At 38.5% G+C, this 27,219-nt stretch overlaps 1 protein-coding gene across 4 annotated transcripts in view; it reads right to left on the minus strand.

Annotated features, from left to right (window-relative positions):
• Positions 1 to 12,698: 12,698 nt before the first annotated feature.
• KCNT2 (potassium sodium-activated channel subfamily T member 2) overlaps positions 12,699 to 27,219 on the minus strand; it is a 276,042-nt gene continuing 261,521 nt past the window's right edge. For all 4 annotated transcript variants that reach the window (XM_043552978.1, XM_037907612.2, XM_043552979.1 and 1 more), the window contains 2 exons: positions 18,293 to 18,377; positions 12,699 to 14,784 (listed from right to left, as the gene is read on the minus strand). In XM_043552978.1, the coding sequence (XP_043408913.1) occupies positions 14,673 to 14,784; positions 18,293 to 18,377 (197 nt within the window). In that variant the 3' untranslated portion in view covers positions 12,699 to 14,672. The remainder of the gene's footprint in view (positions 14,785 to 18,292; positions 18,378 to 27,219) is intronic.

The following is a 27,219-nucleotide window of genomic DNA, read 5'->3' on the forward strand; positions in this document are numbered from 1 at the left end:
AGCTAGAAGTCTGCGGCAAAGCTGTCACTGAAACCTTCCACGAGGTTCAATATTCATCCTTAAAGCTTTCTATTTTCCCCAGTTAATGCTACCCCAGTATATGTTGCATTTCCTATATCAAGTATAGAACATTCTGCAAATGCTGAGGTAATGTTATCTCAATAACTCAGCAAAACTGGAAAGCTTTAAAGGCAACCACTGCAGGCCTGATTTTCACCAAGACTTTCCCTTTGTGCCAGGGAGCAGAGATCCCTTACTAAGCAGTATACTGCCAGGAAACTTATTTTGTCCTGAAAATGTGTAGATTGAAATGTAAAAGGAAAAAATGTAACTTATATCACCATGTTACTTTTTAACTATCTGACCTAGGCACTGTAATGTGTGAAATTAAATAAAGTTTAAAAGTGTGTATGAGAGAATAACAACGCTTTTAAAAAAGCATGCTGGTATATTCAGATGGAAAGTATCAAATGAGGACTAGTAGGTATATATTTAGATAATGTATTTGGATAATTCTCAGTTTTCTAATTACTAGTTACTCTGGAGACCGTAATTGTACATTGTTCAACTAAAAATGGTGTGTGAATGGAATCTGAAATTAAAGTAAATTACCAGGAGACCCATCAAGAACTCTAGATTCACTAATTATACCAATTGTTATTTATTTTAACATCTGTTTCAGACTGTTTCTTATTTTAATTTCTTTTCTCACTATCATTCTTTCACTAGGAGCTTATGCAATATTTCTCTTGCTAACAAAAACCCTAACTTTCTATATAAATATGTAAATTAAAAAGACAGAAATTAAAACCTTTCTCAAAATAGCTGACAAACTTGAGGTAGTAAATAGTGAGACCACCAATTTGCAGGCTTTGAACTTTTAAAATGTTATAGTAAATGAAAATGCAGAGGATGAACATGAGCACAAAGGGTCATTGGTTTAACTGTGCTTGTTTGAATGGCTAAAGAATGAAAGTGGCATGTCAATGAAAGAAAGCTATTTACCCATGCAAATATAAGGAAGATCTTCCCAAGCAGTGTCTGAGAACTATTGGAGGAAGATGAATTTAAGCAGCAGCATGATTAAGATGAAAGGACTCTGAAAAAGCTAATCTGCACATTCTACAAAGCTAACATTACCATAAGTAGGGGGAAATAAATATGGTAATGTAATATGGCACATAAAGTGAGCTGAAAGGCAAAGGCAAATCTACTTATTTTCATGATCTTTTCATACAAGAAGAGCTTCAGAAACTACATTTAAAGAATAGCCTGGACTAAATTTTCCTATCTTCAGTTTTCCAGTAAAGCCATTTTTGTTAGGCAATGGAATTTTAGTTTGACAAATGAAGTGTATGTAGATATTAAACAAACAAGCAAATCTAGTCTATTATCCTATCTCCAAGAGTGGTCAATACCAGCTGCTTCAGACGACAGATGTGCAGTAGGCAGATGGCAGATAATCTACCCCTACATAAATCTCATCATGGTCTCTATAGTTGGAGATTTGCATAAACCCTGAAGTGCAGGATTAAATATCTCTTCCAAAATGTTTGCCATCTATTATGATAACTACATGTTCTTGGTATCCATATAAATATCTAATCCCTGTTTTTCAATTTAAATTTTTAGTCTTTTTGACTTCCTGTGGCAATAAATTCTATGTTTTTTTCCATATGTTCCGTGAACGTATTTCCTTTTTTTTTTTGTTTTAAATTTCCCACCTTTTCATTGGGGAGCCCACTGAAAAATATGAAGGCTCAGATCCTATACCTCCTGACTCTTGTTCTGCCCACAAAGGAGACACTTGGGGGGGAGGGAGGGGAGTGAATCTGCCTGTCAAAGGGACACACCTGCCTTGATGGACTTGGAATATATGGCTTTTCTATTCTAGGATTTTGCCCACCTTTCCTTTTGGACCATTTCTGTTATACTCTTAATTTTATTCTAAGTAGGTTCTTATACCACACTCTTCACTGTAATATCTGAGCTCCTTCTGATAGTACATTAAGCAAAGTGACTAACATCTGTAAATCGGGGTTTCTTCTCTGATCCTCTCCCCAGGAAAAGAAGTGTGTGCAATGGTTTGTGTGTGTGTGTGTGTGTGTGTGTGTGTGTAATTATAGACACACAGGTTGCTAAATGTTTGTATTAGAGAAGTCAAGGTCAAAAAATGTCTCTTGCATTTAGAGCAGAGATATGAGGTTTGCGGTGGTCCTTAGTTTCTGTGGGAGTTCATTCCACAGTCTCAGACCAGCCCCCAAGAAATTTCTATCCCTGCTCAGACATAGTTTACCCTTATTGAACACTTCCTTTGTGGCAGAGGTGTGAAGTTGTCGACCATGGTTTTCATTCGGAGTTTTAACTGATCTTTTAAGTACCCTACATACATGCCATTGTGCACCTTGAATGTGAGGGCCAAGACCTTGAAATTTATTTAAAATTCAATGGGAAGGCGGTGTATGGAGTGGGAGAAAGGTTTGATGTGTTTAGAGTAGCCAGTGTTGAGGAGATGCACTGCAGTGTTCTGTATCTGTTAGAATTTACTAAACATTGAAGGGTTCATCCCAAGATGTATTGTATTGTGGTCCAGCTGAGAGATGATGAAGGTGATGAACTCATTTCTTGTAATCCTGCCTTGAACAGTATGCAGAAAGGAACTTTGAATGGGTTCATCTGGATTTGGAAGAGCTGGTTGGGGGAAAATGATTAACCCTCCTGCCCCCCCCCCCCCCCCACAAGAAAATAAAATACAAAGAAAAGTATGTTTATTTTATTTTACTGTAGGGTTTTCATTGAAAAACCAAACCAACTGTTTGACAAGTTTATGGAAAGAAACGAGTAAGAGTAAATAAAATGTTGTCATTTTAATAGTACTTGTGTCATGCCACGTGCATTAAAGCAACCAGCGTGACAAGATAATTGTTTTAAAAAAGGTATGTTACCGTAGTTTGTTTTAAATGTGATCAATTTTACCCTGTAGAACATTTTTCTGTTCTTATGTTGAGTTTTCACTTTTTGAAATGCAAATATTTCTGTTTTACCCCAAAAGAATTGGAGGGGGAGTTCTTACTTTTATAATTGTTAATTTGTGCTGCACCTAGGAGTCCTGCTCGTGAACCAGGACCCCGTTGTGCTAGGTGCGGCAAAAACATAGACTATAAATACAGTCCCTCCCCCAAAGAGGTTACAGTTCAGAAATTCCCTCTGCTGCAAGCACACGTACATTTCTGTGCTCCTCACTCCAGCCCACAGCACAACAAAGTCACCCTCAAGACGCTTGGATTCATTTTACAAAATGCTCATCAACATAGCTTCTTTAATTTACACCATATTGCCTTGTCTCATGGTGGAAGGGACCAAAGGGGGTGGGAGGAGAGAATGTTACATCTTCTGCCACCAGCACAGCATCTACAATATGTGCATTTCAGAAAGGCAACCTCCAGTTACGAAAAGAAAAACTAGCAGCATTTTTCAAATGCATTAGCTGAGAATTGACAAACTCATAGCTGGAAACCAAACTAGCTCAACAATGTGTTAGTTTTGTTCAGCGGTCTAGTAGTCTTCTAAGAATGTATCTAGTGTTAGACTTTTATGAAATGCTTTCAAGTTACTGCATGCATTTATCTCACTTCCATGCCATGAGGAAATATGTAAGATTTGCTTTATGACTTTGAAACTAGAAAAAGAGGACTTATGGCACCTTAGAGACTAACCAATTTATTTGAGCATGAGCTTTCGTGAGCTACAGCTCACTTCATCGGATGCATACTGTGGAAATTGCAGAAGACATTATATACACAGACACCATGAAACAATACCTCCTCCCACCCCACTCTCCTGCTGGTAATAGCTTATCTAAAGTGATCATCAAGTTGGGCCATTTCCAGCACAAATCCAGGTTTTCTCACCCTCCGCCCCCCCACAGACAAACTCACTCTCTTGCTGGTAATAGCCCATCCAAAATCTGTGGGGGGGGCGGAGGGTGAGAAAACCTGGATTTGTGCTGGAAATGGCCCAACTTGATGATCACTTTAGATAAGCTATTACCAGCAGGAGAGTGGGGTGGGAGGAGGTATTGTTTCATGGTGTCTGTGTATATAATGTCTTCTGCAATTTCCACAGTATGCATCCGATGAAGTGAGCTGTAGCTCACGAAAGCTCATGCTCAAATAAATTGGTTAGTCTCTAAGGTGCCACAAGTCCTCCTTTTCTTTTTGCGAATACAGACTAACACGGCTGTTACTCTGAACTTTGAAACTGTTTGCTCTGAACTCGTGAACCCAGGCACAGGAATTGCTCTCCCCTTCCCCCCCCCCCCCCCACTCCCTATGTTTAAATAACATCATAAAACAAAGGATTGGTGAATGGCCCTACCACGCCTTGGAAATGCTACATGCAAGGAAGCTCCTCTCATGAATAGGAAGGCTAAAGGTAAAAGATAAAACATGGTCACAAGAAAATTTGCCATGCCTTTTCTGTTTGAACTCACACAGGGACAGACACACTAAACTAAGATGGGGTAACCAGGGCTTACCCTATGTCCGCCCTGAAAGAGATTTTGAATTGACAGGTGTGATGTTATCTGATTAAAATATGACCATATAGATCATTGTTGCAACCGCTGTTATATATTTGCAGAAAATATTGTACAAAGGTTGTTGAGTGAGGTGTCTATGAAAAGGTTATGATTTTCTGGCTATGATTATGCTATCTGTATGCATGTATCATTTTTGTATTTTGAAGTTGTAAGTACTGGCTCTATACTTGGATTTCAAATGTTTGCTTCTGGGGTAACACCCAAGAAGTAATTAGCCAGCACATCTTGGAGGGACTATTCAAATTGAGTGGCCCATCAAAAGAACATTTAACTGACAATGGACCATGGGAGATGCCCAACTACACTTAATGAAATTTCCTGCTGTGACTAGGCGAAAGGCATGGGCATGTGACTTGCCCATGTGACTCCAAACTCAATCTTGTTGCTGTCCACAGTAAGAACAATGGAATGCCCTCCACATAGCAAAAGCTATAAAAGGCCCTGGAAATACCTCCATTTTGTCTTCAATCCTGCTTCTTACCTCTGGAGGAACTTTGCTACAAACTGAAGCTCTGAACAAAGGACTGAATGACCTTTCCAAGCTGTGGATGTACTCCAGAGACTTGACTTAATCCAGCAGTTTATTCCACCACTGCTACAAACCTGAACCAAGAAATTTGCCATTACTGTATGTAACTGGTTCCTTTAACCAATTTTAACACTCACCTTTCTTTTTTTCTTTTTATAAATAAACCTTTAGATTTTAGATACTAAAGGATTGGCATCAGCGTGATTTTTGGGTAAGATTTAAGTTTTATATATTGACCCGGGTGTGTGGCTAGTCTTTTGGGGGTCAGGAGAACCTATTATTTGATGTAAAGAACCACTCATCTCTGAATCCAATATTTTTGGTTGTTGAAGGGCTCATGTTTAGTCCATCCACCTGGAAACAGTCAGGGCACACCCTGACCGTTGTGTAGGAGCAACACATTGCTCCGTCCAAGGACGAGGACCAGATATGAACCCTGGGAAGTTAATTAAAGGACAGTAATCGTGGGAAGCTTCCTTGGCCTGGCCTCAAGGCCTGAGAATTAGGATTGTAGTAGATAGAGGCTGAAAAATAAGAATATTAATCAAAGTCATGCATTCCTTTGTTGTGTCTCTTTGCGGTGGAAGTAGGTAATGCGCAGGGGGGAGAAATATAATAAAAGGGAAGGTGGAAAGCTGACAGGCAGCAGCCCATCTTCAGCTGACCAGCTTGCTTGCTTGAATAAATCGGTGTTCTGTCTCATCATTGAACCGCCACAGGTTGTGATATAAGAACTGGAATGCCTGAGGAAACTGCCGTTATGTTAGCCAGTGTGGTGAAACAGGAGTTTAATTTTGTGGCTGGTTTGGTATATTTTATAAAAGATTACCCATCAGTTATGGGTTGTATTTGCCCTATTTCTCAGCAGTTCATCCTGAATTTGGCATTCAGTTGTGACCCACTAAGGCATGGTTACAACAGGTCATCACAACTCTGTCATCTTTAGGAGCCACAGATGGTAACTCGTTTGTGTGTATATGCTTGCTTTAACCTGTAAATAACTTTTTTTCATAATTAATAAAGCTTTAGTTTATTACAGGATTGGCTACAAGCATTGTCTTTGGTGTGAAATCTGAGATACAGATTGAGCTGAGGCATGTGGCTGGTCCCTTTGGATTGAAAATAACCTGAACATTTTGTCATTTTTGGTATAGGTGACCAATTGTCACTAAGTCCAGCTTGCTTGGGTGGCAAGGTAGATGGACAGTCTAAGGGGACTGTCTGTGACTTCATGATAAGACTATTATAGTGATCCAGGAGTTCACATTTGTTGCTGGTGAAACCTAATTATAGAACACACCACCAGTTTGGGGTATCTGCCCTGTTTTGACAGTCTGTCCTGAGGAAGGCACTCTCAGTTGTGAGCCACTCCAGAGAGCGTGACTCTGTTAAAGTGCGGTTATTGACAACACTGTCATAAAAATGGTAACTTGGCAATGCATGTTTATTCTCTCCCAGACTTCCATGTAATGTTTGCTCAGTTTTCCAAGTCAGATTTACAGTTTTTCTAACGCCAACACTGCAAACTTAACCTGGGGCAGGTTCTACAAATAAAGCTATGTGCTTTCTGCTTTGTACATAATCAGTCACAGTTATCTACTTAGAGCCGCATAATATACATCTATACAACCAAATAACATCCTAAAGGAGCTTTTTTAGCAAGGAGTATTCCTATACTCTGCATTTGAATTCTTAAGCCTGGCAGGAAAATGAGTGAGGGCCAGCTATATAAACCCCTGTTCAAGCCACTTCCAGACGGGCCAGGAAACTCCACTAAGTCTATCACACAGTCTATTGTGGGGAAAAGTTTGCCCCCTGGAAAATGTACAGGGCTCAGAGAGCATTTCTGCTGAGATCTGTAGAGGCCCTATGCCTCCACAGTGGTCATGTACCTATCTGATCTCTCTGGGTAAATTAGAATGACTTGGTTATTAGCTTGCTTACAGAAGTTCTGAGCTTAAGTAAGAACTTACGTAGTGCATAGGCCTTGAGCTGGCCCTCTTCATGGGATAAACTGCATCAGATGCAATTACTTGTATTCACATACAAATATTGCCTAGTCTTCATTTAAAAAGTTCAATCAGTTAGCGGAAACAAAACCATATTAGCAATCATACATTGTGAATAAAACAATTCTGACCAAAATGTTTGGGGTTTTTTCTTTCAAACTATTTAGCAAAGAGTTACATCCAATGAATCCTTTGGCAGAAATGTGGCTTAGGTCGCATGTAACTTGTAAGTAGAAGAATGTTAGTGAATGAACAAATCCTGCAGTGTTCTCACTAGTCTCATTATATCTGGTGATTATTCTTAAAGCCCTAGCTCATGTAGTCATGTGAACTGATGAGAATCTGAGCTTACTCTTTTTTCTCTTTTTTTTTCTTAGCTGTCATGGTCTTCATACATTTATAGCCTATAAAGCCAGAAGAGGCCATTGTGATAATCTAATTTGACCTCCTGTGTAAACACAGGGCATAGAACTTCCCTGAATTAACTTCTGTTTGAACTACAGCATATCTTTTTTTAGAAAAACATCCAATCTTCATTTCAAGTGATGGAGAATCCACCACAACCTTTAGTAAACCATTCCAATGGTTAATTACTTTCTCGGTTAAAAATGTGGGGCATATTTCTAATCTGAATTTCATAGAATAAAATAAATTTGTCTAGTTTCAACTTCCATCCACTGGATCTTTTTATATCTTTGTCAACTAGCTTGAAGAGCCCTCTATTAAATTTCTGTTCCCCATTTAGGTACTTATAGATTATGATCAAGCCCCTCCCTCCAACCTTCTCTTTGTTAAAATAAACAGATTGAGCTCCTGGACTCTATCACTTTAAGGTATATTTTCCATTCCTCTAATTATTCTTGTGGTTCTTCTCGGAACCCTCTCCAATTAGTCAACATCCTTTTTGAACTGTAGGCACCAGAACTGCACACAGTATTCCACTAGCAGTTGCACCAATGACTAATGAAGAGGTTAAATAATATCTCTTTCATTCTCAAGAGTCATCGGCTTATACATTCAAGCATTAGCCTTTTGGGATTCAAAATCAGACTGTGAGCTCATGTTCACCTGATTATCCAGGTCATTGATAAACATGTTCAATAGCGTAGGGCCAAGAATCGATCATTGAGGGACCCCACAGAAAAGTTTAAAAATATAAACAGTATGTACCCTACAGGTTCAAAAACCAGAAGGCAAATAAAAAGATCCCAATACATTTTCTTACTCACAATTCATGAGATTATCTGATTCATGAGTTTTGAAAAATTGGGCTTGGCAGTACTGATATTATTCACAACAAATAATTTAAGTTTTTTGTTGCAGGTTTTTATCCCATTATTGATCAGATTTTCAGCACATGTAAATGGACATAGCTTCATCAGTCAATAGTTACTTATACCACCTGAGGATCTCTCTCTGTGTATCCGACAGGTGGACTGGGTACACAGAACTGCAACTGCCACTAGTTACTTCTTTGCACAAAGATCATTTAAATCACATTGGATCCATAGTGCTACTCATTTCAAAATGGATTAGTATCTACTCTGTACATAGGAATGGGAATTACCAACTGGATCAGAGACAAGTTCCATGTAGTCCAAAATCATCTCTCTGTCAGTGGTCAGTACTACATGCTTCAGAGAAAGGTATAAAAACCCCACAATAGGCAGATGTAGAATAATCTGCCCCCTGCATGGGCTTCTTCCTGGTTGATAATAGTTTGCTTTAAGCCTTTGAGGATACGCTTTAATATCCCTTCCAAACTATTTGTTGTCATTTAATCATAATGATAGATTAATTCTGCCACCCTTTGATTTAAAAAAAAAATTGACAAATTTGTGCAGAGAAATCTCAAATTTCTCAGCCCCCTCTTTACAACAGCCCGCCAAACTGCCTCCATATGTCTTCTGTGCTTACTTGCATAGATCTCCTGCGCCTAAGGCACAAACAGCAATTCATTAACTGTCAGGAAATGCCTCACCCCATTAGTCACTACTGCTTCAATGCAAATAAATTAAGGACAGGTGAACAGTTCTGTTGAGCTATGTGGAATGATGTGAACGACTGATTATTTTACTGCTTTCCGAGAGTCACTGTTATGCAGTCCACACTCTAATTATAGGCTTAATTCAATAAGATGTACCCTAAACTTCCATTAGTCAATTGGCCCAATCCTGCTCCAGCTGGTGTCCTTGATAAAGGAACTCATGGAAGAACTCAATGGGAACTGTGAGTACTCAGTAGTATCTTCACAATTAGGCCCTATGTAAATGAAGAATGTAATGTATATGTAGTTTATTTTGTAGGAAGGAGTTCAATAAGCTAAATAGTAACAGGTGACATATCACTGCAAGAACTCAAATCCTGTTTGATCTGGATGTATAATATAGTCTTCATTATAACTGTCATTCTTATCAGTAGGAAGTTGGCCAAGATTTCCACTGTTAATTAACAAAATTATATCTAACTGACAAATTTCTACTGATACGCATCAGTGAAACAGATTTTCTTGTTTTCAGTCATGACTGCCATCAGAACTTCTCAACTGCAAGGATTCACTCAAGAGGAACTAATGAGATGATCAGGGCCTAAGAGGGTTCAAAAGAGTATTTATTTATTTATTTATTTATTTATTTTATATTACTTGTATTATGGTAGTGCCTAGAGGTTCCAGCCGAGATCAGGACCCTATGGTGCTGGGCATTGTACAGTTGCATAGTTAGAAAAAGCCCTTACTCCACAGAATTTATGATCTAAATAGACAAAAAGAAGGGGAAACAGATGCATAGAAGTTTGCCCAAGATCAAAGAAAATGAGGGCAAGAGATGGCAATTTGAACTAGGGCTGTTCAAGCAATTAAAAAAATTAATCGTGATTAATTGCGTGATTAATCACACTGTTAATAATAGAATACCATTTATTTAAATATTTTGGATGTTTTCTAAATTTTAAAATATATTTAAATTACAACACAGAATACAAGGTGTGCAGTGTTCACTTTATATTTATTTCTAATTACAAATATTTGCAGTGTAAAAAACAAAATAGTATTTTTCAATTCACCTAATGCAAGTACTGTAATGCAATCTCTTTATCATGAAAGTTGAACTTACAAATGTACAATCATGTAAAAAAAACTGCATTCAAAAATAAAACAATGTAAAATGTTGAGCCTATAAGTCCACTCGGTCCTATTTCTTGTTCAGCCAATCGCTCAGACAAACAAGTTTGTTTACATTTTCAGGAGATAATGTTGCCTGCTTCTTGTTGACAATGTCACATAAAGCGAGAAGAGGCATTCACATGGCACTGGTGTAGCCGGCATTGCAAGATATGCACATGCCAGATGTGCTAAAGATTCATAAGACCATTCATGCTTCAATCACCATTCCAGAGGACATGCGTTCATGCCGACAATGGGTTCTGCTCGATAATGATCCAAAACAGAGTGGACCAACGCAAGTTCGTTTTCATTGTCTGAGTCAGATGCCACCAACAGAAGGTTGATTGTCATTTTGGTGATTCGGCTTCCGTAGTTTCTGCATCGGAGTGTTGCTCTTTTAACACTTCTGAAAGCATGCTCCAAAGCTCATCCCTCTCAAATTTTGGAAGGCACTTCAGATTCCTAAACCTTGAGAAGCTGTAGCTATCTTTAGAAATCTCACATTGGTACCTTCTTTGCATTTTGTCAAACCTGCAGCAAAACTGTTCTTAAAACAAACAACTTGTGCTGAGTCTTCTATAACATGAAATATATGGCAGTATGTGGGTAAAACAGAGCCGGAGACATACAGTTGTCCCCCAAGGAGTTCAGTCACAAATTTTATTAACACATTTTTTTAACAAGCATCATCAGCATGGAAGCATGTCCTCTGGAATGGTGGTTGAAGCATGAAGGGGCATACAAATGTTTAGCATATCTGGCAGATAAATACTTTGCAATTCTGGCTACAAAAGTCCCATGCGAACACGTGTTCTCACTTTCTGGTGACGTAAATAAGAAGTGGGCAGCATTATCTCCTGTAAATTTAAACAAACTTGTTTGTCTTAGCGATTGGCTGAACAAGAAGTAGGACTGAGCGGACTTGCAGTCTCTAAAGTTTTGTACTGCAGTTAAAGTCTTTTAGTGCAGTTATGTAACAAAAAAAATCTACATTTGTAAATTTCACTTTCACGATAAAGAGATTGCACTAAAGTACTTGTAAGAGGGGAATTAAAAAATTTCTTTTGTTCATCATTTTACAGTGCAAATATTTGTAATAAAAATAATATAAAGTGAGCACTGTACACTTTGTATTCTGTGTTGTAATTGAAGTCAATATATTTGAAAATGCAGAAAAACATCCAAAAAGATTTAATAAATTTCAATTGGCATTCTATTGTTTAACAGTGAAGAAGGGCCCCTTTCATTTAATCTTAGTTTGCATTTTATTCTCCGGTATCTTCTAGTTGCATTTTCTTTGCTTTGAATATTTTGCTTCTCACTTATAATAAGCCTTGTGAAAGAGACATTTGTTTTTTATTATTATTTGTGTTAGCATATCTCAGAGAAGATTTTCAATACTTGGAAGAGGTACTTTATTGGTCTTTTTTTCCAGTAAATGCCTTATACCTGTCTGATCCACTATACCTTTCTTTTCCAGTAAATGCCTTATACCTGTCTGATTCACTATACCATTCTTTAATACATTCCTCTAGCAAATGGAAAAAGGAGAATTGTGTCCCTTGTGTGATAAGAGATTTATTACATACTCTGTATTCAAATGTTCCCTGGTAGTTACCTTCAGAGCAGCTATTACATGGTGTGACCTTTAATTCCATGTCAAAGTGAAATGTTCACTTTTGTTTGTTTGTGGATTTAAAACTACAGTCAGATCTTGTTTTTCAAATTGTAACCATCTTATGAATTTGAATTAATAAAATAGGTTATATTCCATCTATTGGTACTAAGCATAGGATTCTTCCTACATGGCAGAGCAAAATAAAAGTGGTTTTGGAAATCCTTCCCCTCTTTCTTCTGTTGCTGTTGTAACAATTATTCACCTAACAGATGAGATTTGTTCCGAAATACTTCCTCTATTGAGTCAGACAATACTTTTATCATACACTGCATGTGAAAAAGTACATACATTAGCAAACAAATATTTTGAAAACCATTTGACTTGCACCAATTCCATGATTATAAACAGCAGTGTAAAAAGTGTTCCATTTGCAGTGTGCACAGAAAAAAATTTAAGTATGAAGCAGCTCCCCTACTCCCTTCAATTATAATGATTTTTTTCTGATAGAAATCATCCTACGGGCATATGTATGCAAGAAACAAAACAAATCAAAAACTGACTCGTTTTGTACTCTAATCAGTGTTATTAAAACTTGTTGGAAAGCCAACAGTGATTTGGATATGTTGAACTGCAGAAAAAAAGGAACTTATATTCTGTTTCCCAGATCATCTTCCTATATTACACTTAAGAAAATAAAGTAAGGATTTCAGTTTTAAGATGTACATACTTTGCTGAATTTAGCTAGTACTATCAGAAAAGAGAATGCTGCTCAAAATATGTTGTGGTATAATAGGAGCTGACATAATATAATGAGTTTATTTAACCAAGAAGTCAATTCATAGAACGTTAAAAAAGAAGAGATTTGGGTGGAAAGGGGAAGCTGGAAAAATGATGGGGATAGTAACTGGCTCCCTGTCACTCAGCAGGTGAATGTGACACTAAAGTTGACAGCATTACATACAGTAAATTACATTCACATCCATGAATGGCTCATTGAGCAATTTTGGCATTTTTATTTTTCAGGACACATACAACCATGTAGCTGCTGTTCCAAATATAGAAAATATAATGTAAACAAGTAGTTAAATGTTCTTGCAGACTATTTAATAACGTCTGTACATGTAGGGTTATCAAGGAGTTCAAAGAACAATCAGCATTGCCACTCAACCATATGGCTAGTCTGAAGAATTCTCTTGTAACCGTTTTATACGGATTATTACAAGTGGGACTTCTTTTGCAAATACCTAGACTGTTTATTGTTCATGCACAATCTTCCCTTTATTAGAGAGGTGGAGGAGCAAGCATGCAATGCTGGAAGACCATATGCAAGACCCTGTGTATTCCATGATAACACAACTTGTGGGGCAAGTACCCTGCATTCTCCGCAGACTGGAGATTATGAAGCAGCTACGGTCAATTGATACAATTTTGAGGGCTTTTCTTGTATTAAATATGAAATGAAACTATGTATTTAGTCCAGTGTCCCATCTGAGTTCATCAGATATTCCATTCTTTTTTATATTGCATTGTCTCAAATGTCTTTAATTTTCAAGCTGCATAATTTTATATTGAAAATTCACAACTGGATCAGAAGTTTTTAAGGGGAAACTGGAGGAGTTGGCAGTTGGATACTAGAGTGGACATTTGGGGCTCTTTCATCTGCATAGATATAGGAGGCATTTAGGGTCTGAGATGTTCATTAGCCAGATACGAAAGTGATATGCCCTTCATTTAATTCTTGATATTTCAAGTTAACAACCCATTGAGATGAACACGGCCATTTGCACCTCAGCTATCGTTCAGATATGTCTGGATAGCCAGGCAGGCAGCATTTACCAGTTGGTACTTCAGCTAGAAGATTTTCTTCACAATCATGAGGGAATAACACTATTCCTGTCTTTAGGGAAGGGTTCTGACACCCATTACTTTTTCAGAACTTCCTCCATTTTGAAGTGTGTGTGTGTGTGTGTGTGTGTGTGTGTGTGTGTGTGAGAGAGAGAGAGAGAGAAGTTCTGTAAACCCAAAACATCCATGTGTACCTGCCAGGCTTTATCCCTTGGAAATCCCTTAGAATAGACCTTGTAGGGTTCGCTTAGTATGCCCTATGCAAACTGATCTCTGTCTGAACTCAGCAGAACTAATAATCAAATACATTCTAAAGGGCCATATTGGGCCTATAAAATTGGTCTGTTCTGATGTAAGTGGGGAAAGAGACAAACTTGAAAATAATTTAATGGACTTTGATTCTGGTACACGATCTTGGTGGGGGCATTTGAGAGCTACCCTAATAGGAATATTTACTACTACTAAAATATGCCTCTGTATGTGTACCAGTGTCTGTGCAGGTGTGTTGTATGTTTTACACATTGATATTCTTTCAAGTTACGGGTCAGAGGCTTAGTGATTCACTCTCTCTTAGATAAACATAACGTTTAGAAGCAGCAATTAAATTCATTCTGATTGGAATTTGTTCCGATTAGATTGTTAAAATGTAATCTAGCTTCTCATAATCACTCCATTAATGTGTGACACGGTTCCATTTCCAAAATTACTGGAATAGGCTACAGAATAGCAATCACTTTCATTAGAGTACATGTTTTCCCAAACTTGAATTCTTGCCCACTTATCAGATAGCATTCTCTCTGGTCCAAGAAGATTTGAACAAAATATAAACATTCCATTTTGATTAGATTTCAAAGCAGTTACTGGACACAATATAAAAATGGTCTCTTATCATTGAGCAGAATAATATATCAAAGTTGTGTTTCTTCCCTGGCGTCTTGCCCAACAGTATTGCAGAAGCTATTTTTTCGGCTGGTTGCGGTATTTGGAACATATGCCAATGGATCGGGTCGGATCAAGTAACTGTAAAAAGAAAAAAGTAGTTATAAAAGCTTGATGTAAATTAGGATAAAGTGCATTTGCACGCTTCCCTAGCATGTTATTGCACAGGTAGTAGTACAGCTTAAAGAGATCTCTTGCACTTGAAAGTCTTACTCAACTGGAAACTTCAGTCTTGTTTCTCATTACTTCATAGAACTGAGATCACAGAGCATATTTGTAATTACCTTTACATGTTTCTTCCACATTCTGTACTGTAGTTTGGAAACTTGTATGTTTTCATAAAGTAATGGAGAAAAATGTTACTATCACTGAAGTTAATGTAACCTTCCTACAATGTTACTTATTGAGTATCATTAAGACCTGATTATATCCCTATAAATTTGGGTCACACAGTAAAATTCTCATTTCATTAATTAAACATACCAGGAAGTGACTTTGTGACTTAAACTTGAGTTCAAAGCACAGAGGGATTTTAATCAGGAATTAAACTTCATCCAGTGAATACACTTGAAGAGGGATGCACAATTTTAGATTTATCATTCCATTAAGGCATATTAATACTAGATTTGGAGGAGATCAAAGGATTCAAATCCATTGTGAGCAAGAGGAAGGTTCAAAATGTGAAATTAATAGGATAAGAAACTGGATCACCAGTTCACAATCAAGATCAGTGGTATCCAAAAAGTAGCGTTTATCTATTTGTTGGCTTTTCAGTGGCCTATAGTATGTAAAGTGAGTTTGTGGTCTCGTAGTGGACAAAAGAAACACCACAATTAAACACCATGCTAAATTATTAGCAACCTCAGCAGGAACCAAGGATTAAGGGACTGATCTCAGTTAAATCCATGGAGAGATTCCAATTGACTTCACTGGCAGATAGACTGGAACTTAATTGTCGGCTGAACTGCTTTCTCTGCTGGGATGAGGCACAGTGAGGCAATGCAGAAAATGTATGTTATCACAGATCACCCTATATCTGTTTGTTTGGTAAATAAACACAGGTGATCAGTCTTCAGGGCTGTCAATCAGTACCTTTCATGAGTCTATAGTCATATGGACAAGCAAATAGATTAGATTAATCTCTAGTGTTTCTAATTCAGCCTAAACACAACATGCTAAATCCCTTCAAGTGAATAAAGATTTGGACCCAAACTTTATATGACTGATGTGATTACAGTTGTAATGTGTGTTTCAGATTAAACAAGACTCCAGTTTTAATACAAGAAGAATAACTTGAATATTAAATAAATGTATGAAGGCAAAAATGTTACATTTGTCCCCCTGTAATGTACCCACTGATGCAATTATGAAGGTTTTTGTTCATGTTATTAACTATTCACAAAAAGAATGCATTAAACAAAAATGTTTTTTTATAGTTTCTCTAAAAGGAAATTAACTCTTAGACTTGCATTTGTGACTTCTGCAGCTACTTTAACAACAAAAATGATGATTTTAGCATACCTTTGTCCATGATATACTTGTAGTCTGAACTGCCTGACACTGTAGACAATTATTTTTTGGCCAAAATTAGGCTCCTAAATATTTAGGTACCTGATTCTTCAAAAGTGAAGAGCACCTGTCAGCTCCCATTGAGTTCCATTTATACTACAGTTTATATCATTCAAATTCTTCTATTAGGGTGGTGAGGGCTGTATCTGAGTATCCAAAAGTACATTAAGTGTGTGGCATATGCTGTTTGTTTGTTCTTTTCCTCTTCCTACGGGGATACTGCTTGGAGACTTTTATTTTTATTATATTCTATCTACACTATGCTATATGTTAGCAAAGCCAAGCTCAAAGAAGTGCACATTACTCTGAGTGAAATCAGTAAGATTTGTGGTGTTTGTTTCTACAGTCCGGTAGAATCAGTTTCCAGGAAAGCTATCTCTTACAGAGGCAAGTTTCATCCTACAAATGGACGGTGCCAGAGGAGTTACCTGGTAACTGTAGTCCTTGTCTCAGAGCCTGGTTTTCCCTATGAGCAGTAGCTTGCGTTTGAGTAGATGTGCCAACATGTTTTGACCTAATTTTTTTGAGGCCGGATGGCTTCATTTCCAGATAGGTAGCAGTGCTGGCCTATTTAGACTATCTGAGCTTTAGGGATTCAGCTTCAGGCATGGCATCTTTTTCTGTATCTCAGATGGTGTGTCATGTTGTATATGTTTAGCAAGTAAGTGATAGCTTATATTTTAAAAAATCAATGTTATGGCCAAAATAAAAAGCCTGTTAGTCAAAATTATAGTTTTGTTGAGATGTTAGCAAATAGTAGGTGTGTGCATTAAAGTTATTACATTTTACCTGAATATCTCTTCAGACACCTGTAGTTACGTGTGTAGTGACTCATGGCCACATACAGATGCAACAGTCGTCGGTGGAACTTGAAGAGCACTCTGACCCTTATCCAGCAAAGCACATGCTTAACTTTAAAGATGTGAGCAGTCCCATTAAAGTAAAGGGCATAGTGGGGCTGGAGTGCTTGGTCTCCAGCCAGATCAAACCCCAACATCACAAGGTTGAATTCTCAAGCTTTCCATCCAGGCTGGAAAAGCTTATGCATTTCTCTTAGCATTACAATGTTCATGCTTTTGGTTCTCTCCAAAATGAGGAAGTACAGACGCAGGCAACAATTAAGTAGCCTGAACCCGTTTGAATGTCAAAATTGTTGACGTGAGTTTGGGGAAAAGGTCCACTTTCATTCTTATAACACTTATCTAAATGATTATGTGACATGTGTTTGGTTCTTGTCAGTTTGTGGCACAATAACCTCTCTCATAATATCTCTCTCTTAACAAAGCAATTTGTGAGAAGGTGAAGACAGGAGTGGATTGTCTAAACAAAAAAATGTTATTTAAATTTAGATACTGAGATATTTTAAAGCTACCATCCAGTGCCATGGTTTTTTTATTATTCTGAAAAGTGTCAAAATGGGCAGGTGCTGGAATGCTGAAATTTTTGATAACCAAGTAAAAATAAAAGTATTTGAAGAGATGCCTAAAAGACTTAGGATCATGTAACTGGTATCTCAATGTATTTAATAGTCACTTCTTCCTTTTAGGGCCTATGCCATAAGCCCATTTACTTCAGTGGGCTTTGGATCAGGCCCTGAAATCATTAAAGAAAATGATCTTTGAAATAATTTACTGTCTTTGAATGTCTTCGAAAGCTTGACTTTACAATGCTTTTTATTGATGCTCGGTGACTAACGAATCATGAGCAAGAAACAAGAGTGAGAATGTAATATAGTATGAAGGTATCTGAGAGCTGTGATTTTTCTTAATTTAATTTTATCTGACACTTCAATTTAGAGGGAAGGAGGAGGTTATTTAAAGAAGAAAAAAACCTTAAAAATAATCTGGTGTAAATTAATGGATGAGTTCATGTATAGTTTTTTTGGATGTGCATGGAAATGATTCCTCATGAGAGGAAAATAATAAAAGCAATAAAGTGCAAAAGATAAAAGAAATGAATTCTAGCATGAAAGTGAAAATGAGACACTTTGTGGATCTTATGATTTATGTCATCAACTTACACAACATCATTCAGCTCTAGTCTTGTATCTGGAGAAGGATTGATCAGAATGTAAGAGACGTTGTTTTGATGATCATTCATTTCATCTAGAGGACAAAAAATATACAGGATTTATTAGATTATTTACAAGGAAATGGTAAGAATTATAGCTTTTGCTAAATCAACCTTAACAAATTATGTTCTGTCCATATAGCTGTCAAAAGGGAACTATCAGGCTTGTTTCACAAAGTGACCCCATATAGAAGTGCAGCAGCTTTTTTAACTGGAAAATCTACTTTCAAATTGCTTTCATTGGAAATATTTGAAGGAAACTCATTTTTTCCTAAGAAATTATCAAAATAAAGTACCAATATCTATTTTTGAGAAGAACTGCAGCAGAATACACTGAAGACTGTTACAGTTAGTGACCTCTGCTACCACAGAAGTAGCCAAGCTATTTGTATGTCCATTATTGTAGCAATTTCAATTTTTAAGAGCAACACAGAAATATTATCATACCACCCAACCACCCACAACCAGGGGATATCACAATCAAACCTGGAAGATTAATCCCCTTACTGCTAACAAATGTAATTCTCTATCATCAATTGCTTTGAAAATGATTTAATTTATCGCTTGTTAGTAAGCTGAATGGGGAAGTCCTTTGAGGGAACATCTATATATGATATCTTCCTCTTGCCAACATGTAATTGGATGTATTATCACGTCACATTGGACAACTAAAACATTTTCTATATTTACATATAAATATACACCGCACTTTGAAGGATCCCAAAGTACAAATGATTTCTATATTGCATGACTGAATTGCAGCCTCCGCTGGCACGCATGCTGGCTACCAACCAGAATTTTGAACAACAGTGTGGGAAGGAATACTTTTTTTCCCCAATAGATATTGCAGTTAATGCTTACACTTTCAAAAAAAAATGTCCTGAGCTCCTTAGCATCCATGCAGAATAAAGGACTTTTGCAGTCTCAAAAGAACCACATAGAATGAAATACATAGCACAGGATGAATGGCTACATGGAGTCTACTAGGATTTGAGCCTGAAATTCTAGATAATTGGTGCTGAGTCCAATAATTCAAGTCCCATTTAGCCTTCAGTAATCAAGCGAACTTCAATGCAAGACCCCCTAGTTATGCTTCTCATGCCACTAAGGATTAGACATCTAATGCCAAGTCACTGAGGACCTCTATCCAGACAAACAGTTAAGTATGTGCCTAAATCCCACTAAGTGTTTTGCTGAATCCAGGGTCTAACTGATTTGCAGCACTGTGTACAAATGAATGCTTGTCAAGAATTAGGACTGGTAGATAGTTTGGGAACAAAGTCAAGCCTTCGAGGACTGTCTCAAATAAGAAATAAACACCTTCTTTAATAATGGCAAGATCAAACTTGAGTAAAACAGATGTGTGCTTTGCTTAGGGCATTAATCCATTGGCTACCAGGGAGGTGCAAAGGCTGGGAGTTACATTCAACTCTCCCCTACACCTGAATAGTGGTGGAAGCTAGAAATGTGGTCTTCTAACTTCAGTTGATGATAAAATTATGCTTGCCCCTCACAATCAAAGATCTGGCCACAGTGCTCCACACATATTACTTTGATGTGGAAACTGAGGCACTAGGATGCCACAGTGGTGAATACTGTATAAACATCTACTATGATCCCACTTAAATAGTTCCACCAAGTTGAAAAAATACAATATTTTCTAATGGAATCATAAAGACAGGAAATATCTCGGGAATTGGTAAAACATTTCAAACCAGTGGAACTTGTTAAGGACGCTCAGTGTTCCTAGAGCTGACAACTAAAGACATAGCACACTCAAAGATACACCATACATCAACTGCTGCTGATTAGGAACACTGCAGCCAATCTCCTAGGTGGAACAGGCACATGACAACTTCTCGCACCATCATTCAGAGAACTGGGTTAGCTCTCCATTACTCGATACAATTCAAGGTCCTGACTAGGGCCAATGTACAAATTAGAAGTTACAGAACCAGCTGAAAATAACTTCCACTTCATTTGCCTCCCAAGTCCTGAGAGCAGGATTCTGTTTCTTCAGAGCTTTAACACTTAAATCAATGACTTAGGTTCCATATAGCAAATTCAGGTGCCTGAACACCACTGTTTGTAACTGCAGACTATCTTACCATCTCTTAAGATTATTTTGATTTGAAATGTATTTATTCTCATTGTAAATGTTGGTAAAAACATATATTCTTTAGCTGGTTTCAGATCTGAAACTTTTTCATATTAAAGTAGGATAAATGGATAAATGAACTTAGCCGGAGATGAGAAATATCTGGATGAGAAATATTGTTTCCCTGAATGTGAAATGTTAGAATGCAGACAGTGGTACAAGCTGATTGCTGGCTGTGGAAATGACCAGTGTTTTAAATGATTTCCCCTCTATTTTCTACATTTGCCACTCTCAAGACAGTTCTTTATACAACATAATTTTCTGTTTAATGAAAGTGTCTTTCTTGTAGCATATGCATATGTTACTTGACAGGAAGCAGGGACATACGCTGCCAATTAGTTAAAAAATAGTTGGCTTGATTGGTGAATGCTAATATAAGTAGGAGTCAGAGGTTTTTTTGCTCATTATTTTTTAGTCATTTCTTATAATACCCCGTCACAAATGATGACTGTGACAGTGGAGCTTGGAACATGTTCTATCCAAAAAGCCCATTCCCCTCCCCCCCCCCCCAACTAATTGTCACACACTGCCCTCTGGTATCTGTTAGATCGCTGTCTCTAGTTTTGTTTGATTTTGGTACCTATCCAAAATAGCATTCCAAATGAAACAAGTTTGTATTTACAAGATACGTAGATAAGGAATGTTTGCTCTGTGCTGAGTTCACTCTTGTTCGTTTTAAGGGGAAAAATTATTTCACATTCTGAAAAGAATACACGTACTTTATGAAATGATGATTATCAGAGACACCCTGGTTCTGGGTAGGTTTTATATTCAGATTCCCAAAGTCGCTGCTAATGTTATATATATAATTGCTAATGTAATATATATATAGTACTCTGTGAGTTGGTTGATTCTCATATGTGTCACTAAATGTGGTGGAAAGAAAAGGAGGACTTGTGGCACCTTAGAGACTAACAAATTTATTTGAGCATAAGCTTTCGTGAGCTACAGCTCACTTCATCGGATGTGGTGGGTAGACCAGCATGATTTCTCTGTGGGTTATCTACACACAGTTTTATACCACTATAACTCTATATATTTGGAAAACAATATAGTTAGTGATACAAACTCCTAGTGTGAATGCAGTTACTAGTATAAAGATGCTGGTGCTTGTATCAGTTGAAATTTAGGGCCTTAATTATCTATACTGTTATTGGAGGATTTACAGTGTTGTTGTAGCCACGTTGGTCCCAGGGTATGAGAGAGGCATGGTGGGTGAGGTAATATCTTTTATAAGACTAACTTCTTGTCGGTGAGAGAGTGAGAAGTTGAAGATGATATCTGTGTAAGTTTGTCTCTTTCACCAACAGAAGTTGGTCCAATAAAATACATTACCTCACCCACCTTGTCTCTCTAATATGGGAGGATGTTGTTTGAGTCCTACTTGTAGATCCTTGTTTCCTGGATTAGTAGAAAATGAATGCTTAAAGAGGCAGCATTCTTGGCTTCCTTGGGCTGTTTGAATGAACAGGGCTACAAAAGGGTTCCTATCCATTTCTTAGTAGGCAGCAAAATGTCTTGTTAGAGGGATAAATCTGGGGTGTGGTGGGGAGAGAGAAAGGATGGATCTTCAGGACTTAAAGGCGGAGGACTTTATGTGGAATTGGAGTGATGAAGCAACAAGTATAGTAAGATTTGGCATTTCAGTTTTGCAGATGGATAAATACATAGAACAGTAATGTTTTGTGCAGCATGAGACCATTAATGGGGTTGCCAAAAGAGAGGTTCTCTTTATAACAAAATACAGACATTTGTCTGAAAAAATATTGTAATGGAAATTTCTAAATTAGAAATGGCTCAAATAGATGTAATTAGCTGAAGAGGAGTGTGCTTACCTATCAAACCTTTTCCATTCTGTAGTTTCGCATATTGTCTTCCTCAATTTGAATATTGAAATGAACATTACTGTTGGCTTTCAACTGCGATTTTAAAGAACACCAATTTCAGAAAAAGAAAATAAAAAAAGTAAAGGCAAGTATCCACCATATGCAGAATTTTCCTTTGGCTTGCGTAAGAATGTGAGTCGAGATTATAGCAATATAATTTTCTGCTTTAACTCCCTGTCATGGATGAAAAGTTGGTGGGTTCTTCCTTTCTTTTTTAAATTCTCAGAAAATATATTTGAGCCTGATTCTTCCCTCAGATAAACTTGTGTGACTCCAATTAAGTCAATGGGAAGTGTGGATAATTATCCAAGGATCAAACTGGGGACATTTATTATTTGTATTACAGCAGCAGTGAAAGACTCAGGCCAAAACTGTGGCCCTATTGGGCTAGGTGCTGTATAAACACATAGTATGAGACAGCCCCTGCCCCAAAGAATTTACAATCTAATTAGATAAGACCAAGAGAGTCAGAGAAAGGAAATATTATTCACATGTTATAGATAGTGAACTGAGGAATGAGATTAAGTGAGAGAGAGGTGTACAGTAACCAACAGCTGTGGAAGTTCTAGTCTGTAGTTCTATGACAGTCTCCAGCCAGCCTGCAGATTATCTCACTTACTTATCTTCAAGGGTAGTTATGCTTTTTTGTTTTTCTCCTATGTTATCAGTATAATCCCTATCAGTTTCTTCCATTTTTGCTCATACTCTTCCTTCTTTTAGGATACTTCCTGACACATTTTGTGGTTAATATTTGTTAAAATATCCATAACATCAGTTTTCACATTTTGTGGTTAAAATTACCAACATATCTATAACAGCAGCTGAAGGTTACTGCTGGGTAAAAGTCCACTCTTTAAGATGGCTTTTTCTTAACTGAAGAGCATTATGAAAGTCTTGCTTAGAATCTTTCTGGGCCTATTTTAAGTGTCAACATTAGTCCCCAGACCCCCTTCATTCCTGCATGCATCTTCTGATACTGTTAATGAGTGACCTTTGTTCATGAACACTAGACACTGTGTAACAGAGTCAACACCCGCTTATGGCAGCCCTGCAAGCAGTTCCCTTCCAAAGTTTCCCCTCTTTTCAGGGCTTTCTCAATCAAAATTTCAAAACAACAATTATCTCGTTCAGCAACATCCATCCTTGGGTCTGAATTTATTAAAATAAAGTCATTCCCAAAATAAAGTGCTTAAATCCTCATCAAGCCCCTAGTCCCAGTCTGTCCCGCTGGAGATCTCCCAGGCCCTCCCTGCCTAAAACCTTTTCCATGAAACCTACTCCAGGTTCCCTCTGGAGCCTACTCACTCCCCACAGCCATTGCTTACCTTGGGAAACTTCTGCTGCAATCTCACTCTACTCTGGTGTGTGTAGGTAGTCAGTTCCCTGAGCTTCCTGAAATCTCACTCTACTCTGGTGTGTATAGGTAGGTAGTTCCCTCAGCTTCCTGCTGCTCTTTATAGGGGAATCAGCTTCTCTGTACAAAGCTGGTTCTACTAATTAAATCCCACACCACATCCCAGATGTGGAAGGCAGGGCTAAATGGATGGGACTGTCCAGCTCCAGGCCTCTGATTCTTAAAGGGGCAGGGCCCTCCATTTAATTTTATTTATTGACAAGAATTAAATCAACTACTCACCTTTCAAAGGATTGGTTTTTTTTAAATGATAAGGAATCTGTTGAAGTTTCCCCTACTAGAAAGAAATCTAACTAGCGAACAAGTGCCAAATCATGCCACCCAGGGGGAAAAGCTGAGGAAGGGTTGTGGGGATTCCACAGGGTCTTAAATTGGGTTCCAGAGCTACCTTGTGCCTGGATTCTGCCCAGAACTGAGAGATTTTAGCACTTGCATTCCAGAGGGACCATATGAGTTACAGGCTGACAATGAATGCTGAGAAGTGTCTTATATGACCTCTCCTACCCAAGAACAGAGTGAGCTTATGGGGGAACAGGTTGTGGATCTAAATTACCTTTGAGAAGGATCCATGTAGAGAGGCAGCTGGAGAGAAAATGGACTCATGAAAAGGGGAGGTTTTTGTTTTTGGTTATGGTGGGGTTTTTTTTAACTGCTGGTGGATCAGATGAGAGAGTGGAACCCCATGAGCAAGTGGAGGACAAACCCTGGACAAGGAGGTAGAGAGGGGCTTAGATAATGGAACCAGGCTCTCACTTCCTTTTCTCAAGGCCCGAGGCTGGGTCTTCCAGCAGCCAGTGGGAAGAAGTGCCTCTCCTTTCTTCTGGATTGAAGGTCCAAAAACATACATATCATTGGGAGAAAGCGGGTGTGATGAAGTGGTCTGGACTCTGACTGGACTCTTGGTTTTGTTTTGAACTTTCATTATGACAGAAGATGAGATGTTTTGGTTTAGTGGAAGGACTAAACCATTTATAGTGAGGGCAAAAATGAGGCAGAGGCCCCATTTGCACAAAGCAAGGTAAGATCTCCATTATAGGGATGAAATCTTGGAAAGGTTCTCCTTGTGAAGTTTCCTCCCAGGGCCTCTGTTGGGTGCCAGGGTTTATTTTGGGAACACACTAGAAGCCAAGAGCCATCTGTACAAAGACCCTGTGCTTCCACAGCAACTGTGCTGTCTATTGAACCTCACGCTGGCTCTAGTAACTCCTTCCATCCATTGCTGCCCCTGGAAACTCTACTGACTTTTTATTAAAGTAACAGAGTGGTTGAAATTATAAAACTTATTTTCTTACCAGTTGGGCTTCCACAGTACACGAGCGCTCTGTGCCAAAGTTAATGCAGTAGAAGTATCACTGATTGTCAGAAGTATTCCTGTCTTTGTAACATGCCAGCCTTCCCCAAAAAGTAGAGCTCCAATTTCTAAAGGCTGCATGCAGTGAAAGGACAAGGGAGAGTGGTGACTCCCCCTACTACTGGGGCAGAGACAGATCTGTATTTGTGGACCTCTTTCTGTGTGCATGTATAGGTGCTCTAAGACTTTAGATTGTCTGTGTTTTGCATGCATGTGCATGCTCATGTGTATGAGTGGGGCTAAAATATAACTGAAGCCTTGCCTAACATTCCAGTCATTTATTTCCCAATCTCCAGAAAAGACTCATTTTCACCATTCTGTTCTTAACTGCAAGGGACAGTACACACACCAGTCATGATCAGGGTCAGAAACCATCAGCATCTGTAGAAGTAGTTTCATTTGGATGACAAGCTGTCATGCTTATACCTTTAGGAACGTCAATCATTCTATATTCTAACAAACAAGATTTGTTATTGTTTAGTAACAATATTCCCAGCTGTCTTGTAATGTTGGCTGTGTACATATTGGAAAGAGGGAGGAAAAATCAAATACATGACAGCAATTTTGATCAAGGCAGACCATGCTTTTCATTTCAGAAACCAGTGTTCAATAGATTTTCTCACAATGTCAAAATGTGTTATCTTCATTGCAACGTATAGAATACTCCCAGCCGTGTGGCTGCTAGATTCTTCTGTTCTGGGAGAAAACTACATACATATCACTTTTAAACCATAGTTTGGTGAAAAAGCTGATTGAAATAGCAAAAGAAACATCATCCTTATTTCTGGTTAGTTCGCCCTTCTCTCCCTTCAGCAATCTGTGTTTGCTGTGTTAGGGAATAAGACAAGTACTTTCTTTTGTCAACATCTCTTTATATTTTTCCGATAGATAGGCCTGAGCCAAAACGCTGGATAAAAACTTTCCTTCTGAAAACAGACTATGTAAAAATGGCACCTTTTCACTCAATAGACCTGTCACTGGCTATATTAGAAGGCATAGCTGTTTTTCCTTACTACAAATAATGTGTATGGTTTTACTCTTATTAGCCCTGCAGAACTAATACAGCTAATGTGAGGTGTGACAGGGTCAGGCCAGACAGCTACAGGAGAGTGCAGGAAGGAAGATATTAGCCTCAGTATAAGCAGGTCCCTCTTCCCCTGGTAACTGAGCAGGGCTTACTCCAGGCTAATAGGGACACCTGGAGCCAATTAAGTACCTGCCAGAATGAGTTAAAAGCCTTCCCCCCCCAACCAGTCAGGGTGGGTGATAGGTGTTGTGAGAGTGAAGGTGAGCTGTTGGAGAGCTGAGTGGTGCGGAAGTTGACAAAGACCAGAGGAAAACCTCACAGGTATAGAGTTTGGGGAGAAACCCTACCCTAAACAGGAGTTAAGGACCCTTTCAGGTCCAAACACCTGAAGAAAAGGGGAGAGACTGAGCCATGTGTTTGGTGTGGTGCTGCCATGCCTGGAAGGGTTACCAGAGATTAGGGGCTCTCCCCCACCCCTGGCAGGAGGGTTGGGAGGAACCCCGCCCAAGCAAAGTGGAGACAATAAGCCAAGGGGTGTGGGAAAGAAACCCGGGGAAGCTGACAGCTTTCCTGGGAACTGACAGCCTGAGGCTGCTACTTGTAGGGTTCCTGGGTTGGGGCCTGGAGTAGAGGGTGGGACTGGGCTCCCCCACCCCTTTTTCCTCTCACTGGATGTCCACCGAGGAAGCCAGAAGCCCTAGTGAAGCAGTCAGGGCCTAGCAGGCCCAGAAACGGGAAGGCTGCTTGGAGACAGAATTTCCTCGCCCACTACAAATGGGGTGTGGAGGGAGGAATTCTGAGAGACAAGATGCTATCCTGACCTACCGTTAGAAGGAAGTGCAGGACCCACCGAGGCAGAGAAGAAGCCCTGCTACAGAGGGTAAGATGGATTCTCTTCTGTCTTGGATACAGTCAGTAGAATTGTTAATTAAGTTCCGATTGCACAATATTTATTGCTGGCAATGGATAAGATAAAAAGAACCCACACTGAGTCTCAGACCCCAGGAAGAGTTTGCAGGCTTGTAGTTTACAAATAAAACA

The sequence above is a fragment of the Chelonia mydas genome, chromosome 8, assembly GCF_015237465.2.
Source record: "Chelonia mydas isolate rCheMyd1 chromosome 8, rCheMyd1.pri.v2, whole genome shotgun sequence".
Taxonomy (NCBI): domain Eukaryota; kingdom Metazoa; phylum Chordata; order Testudines; family Cheloniidae; genus Chelonia; species Chelonia mydas.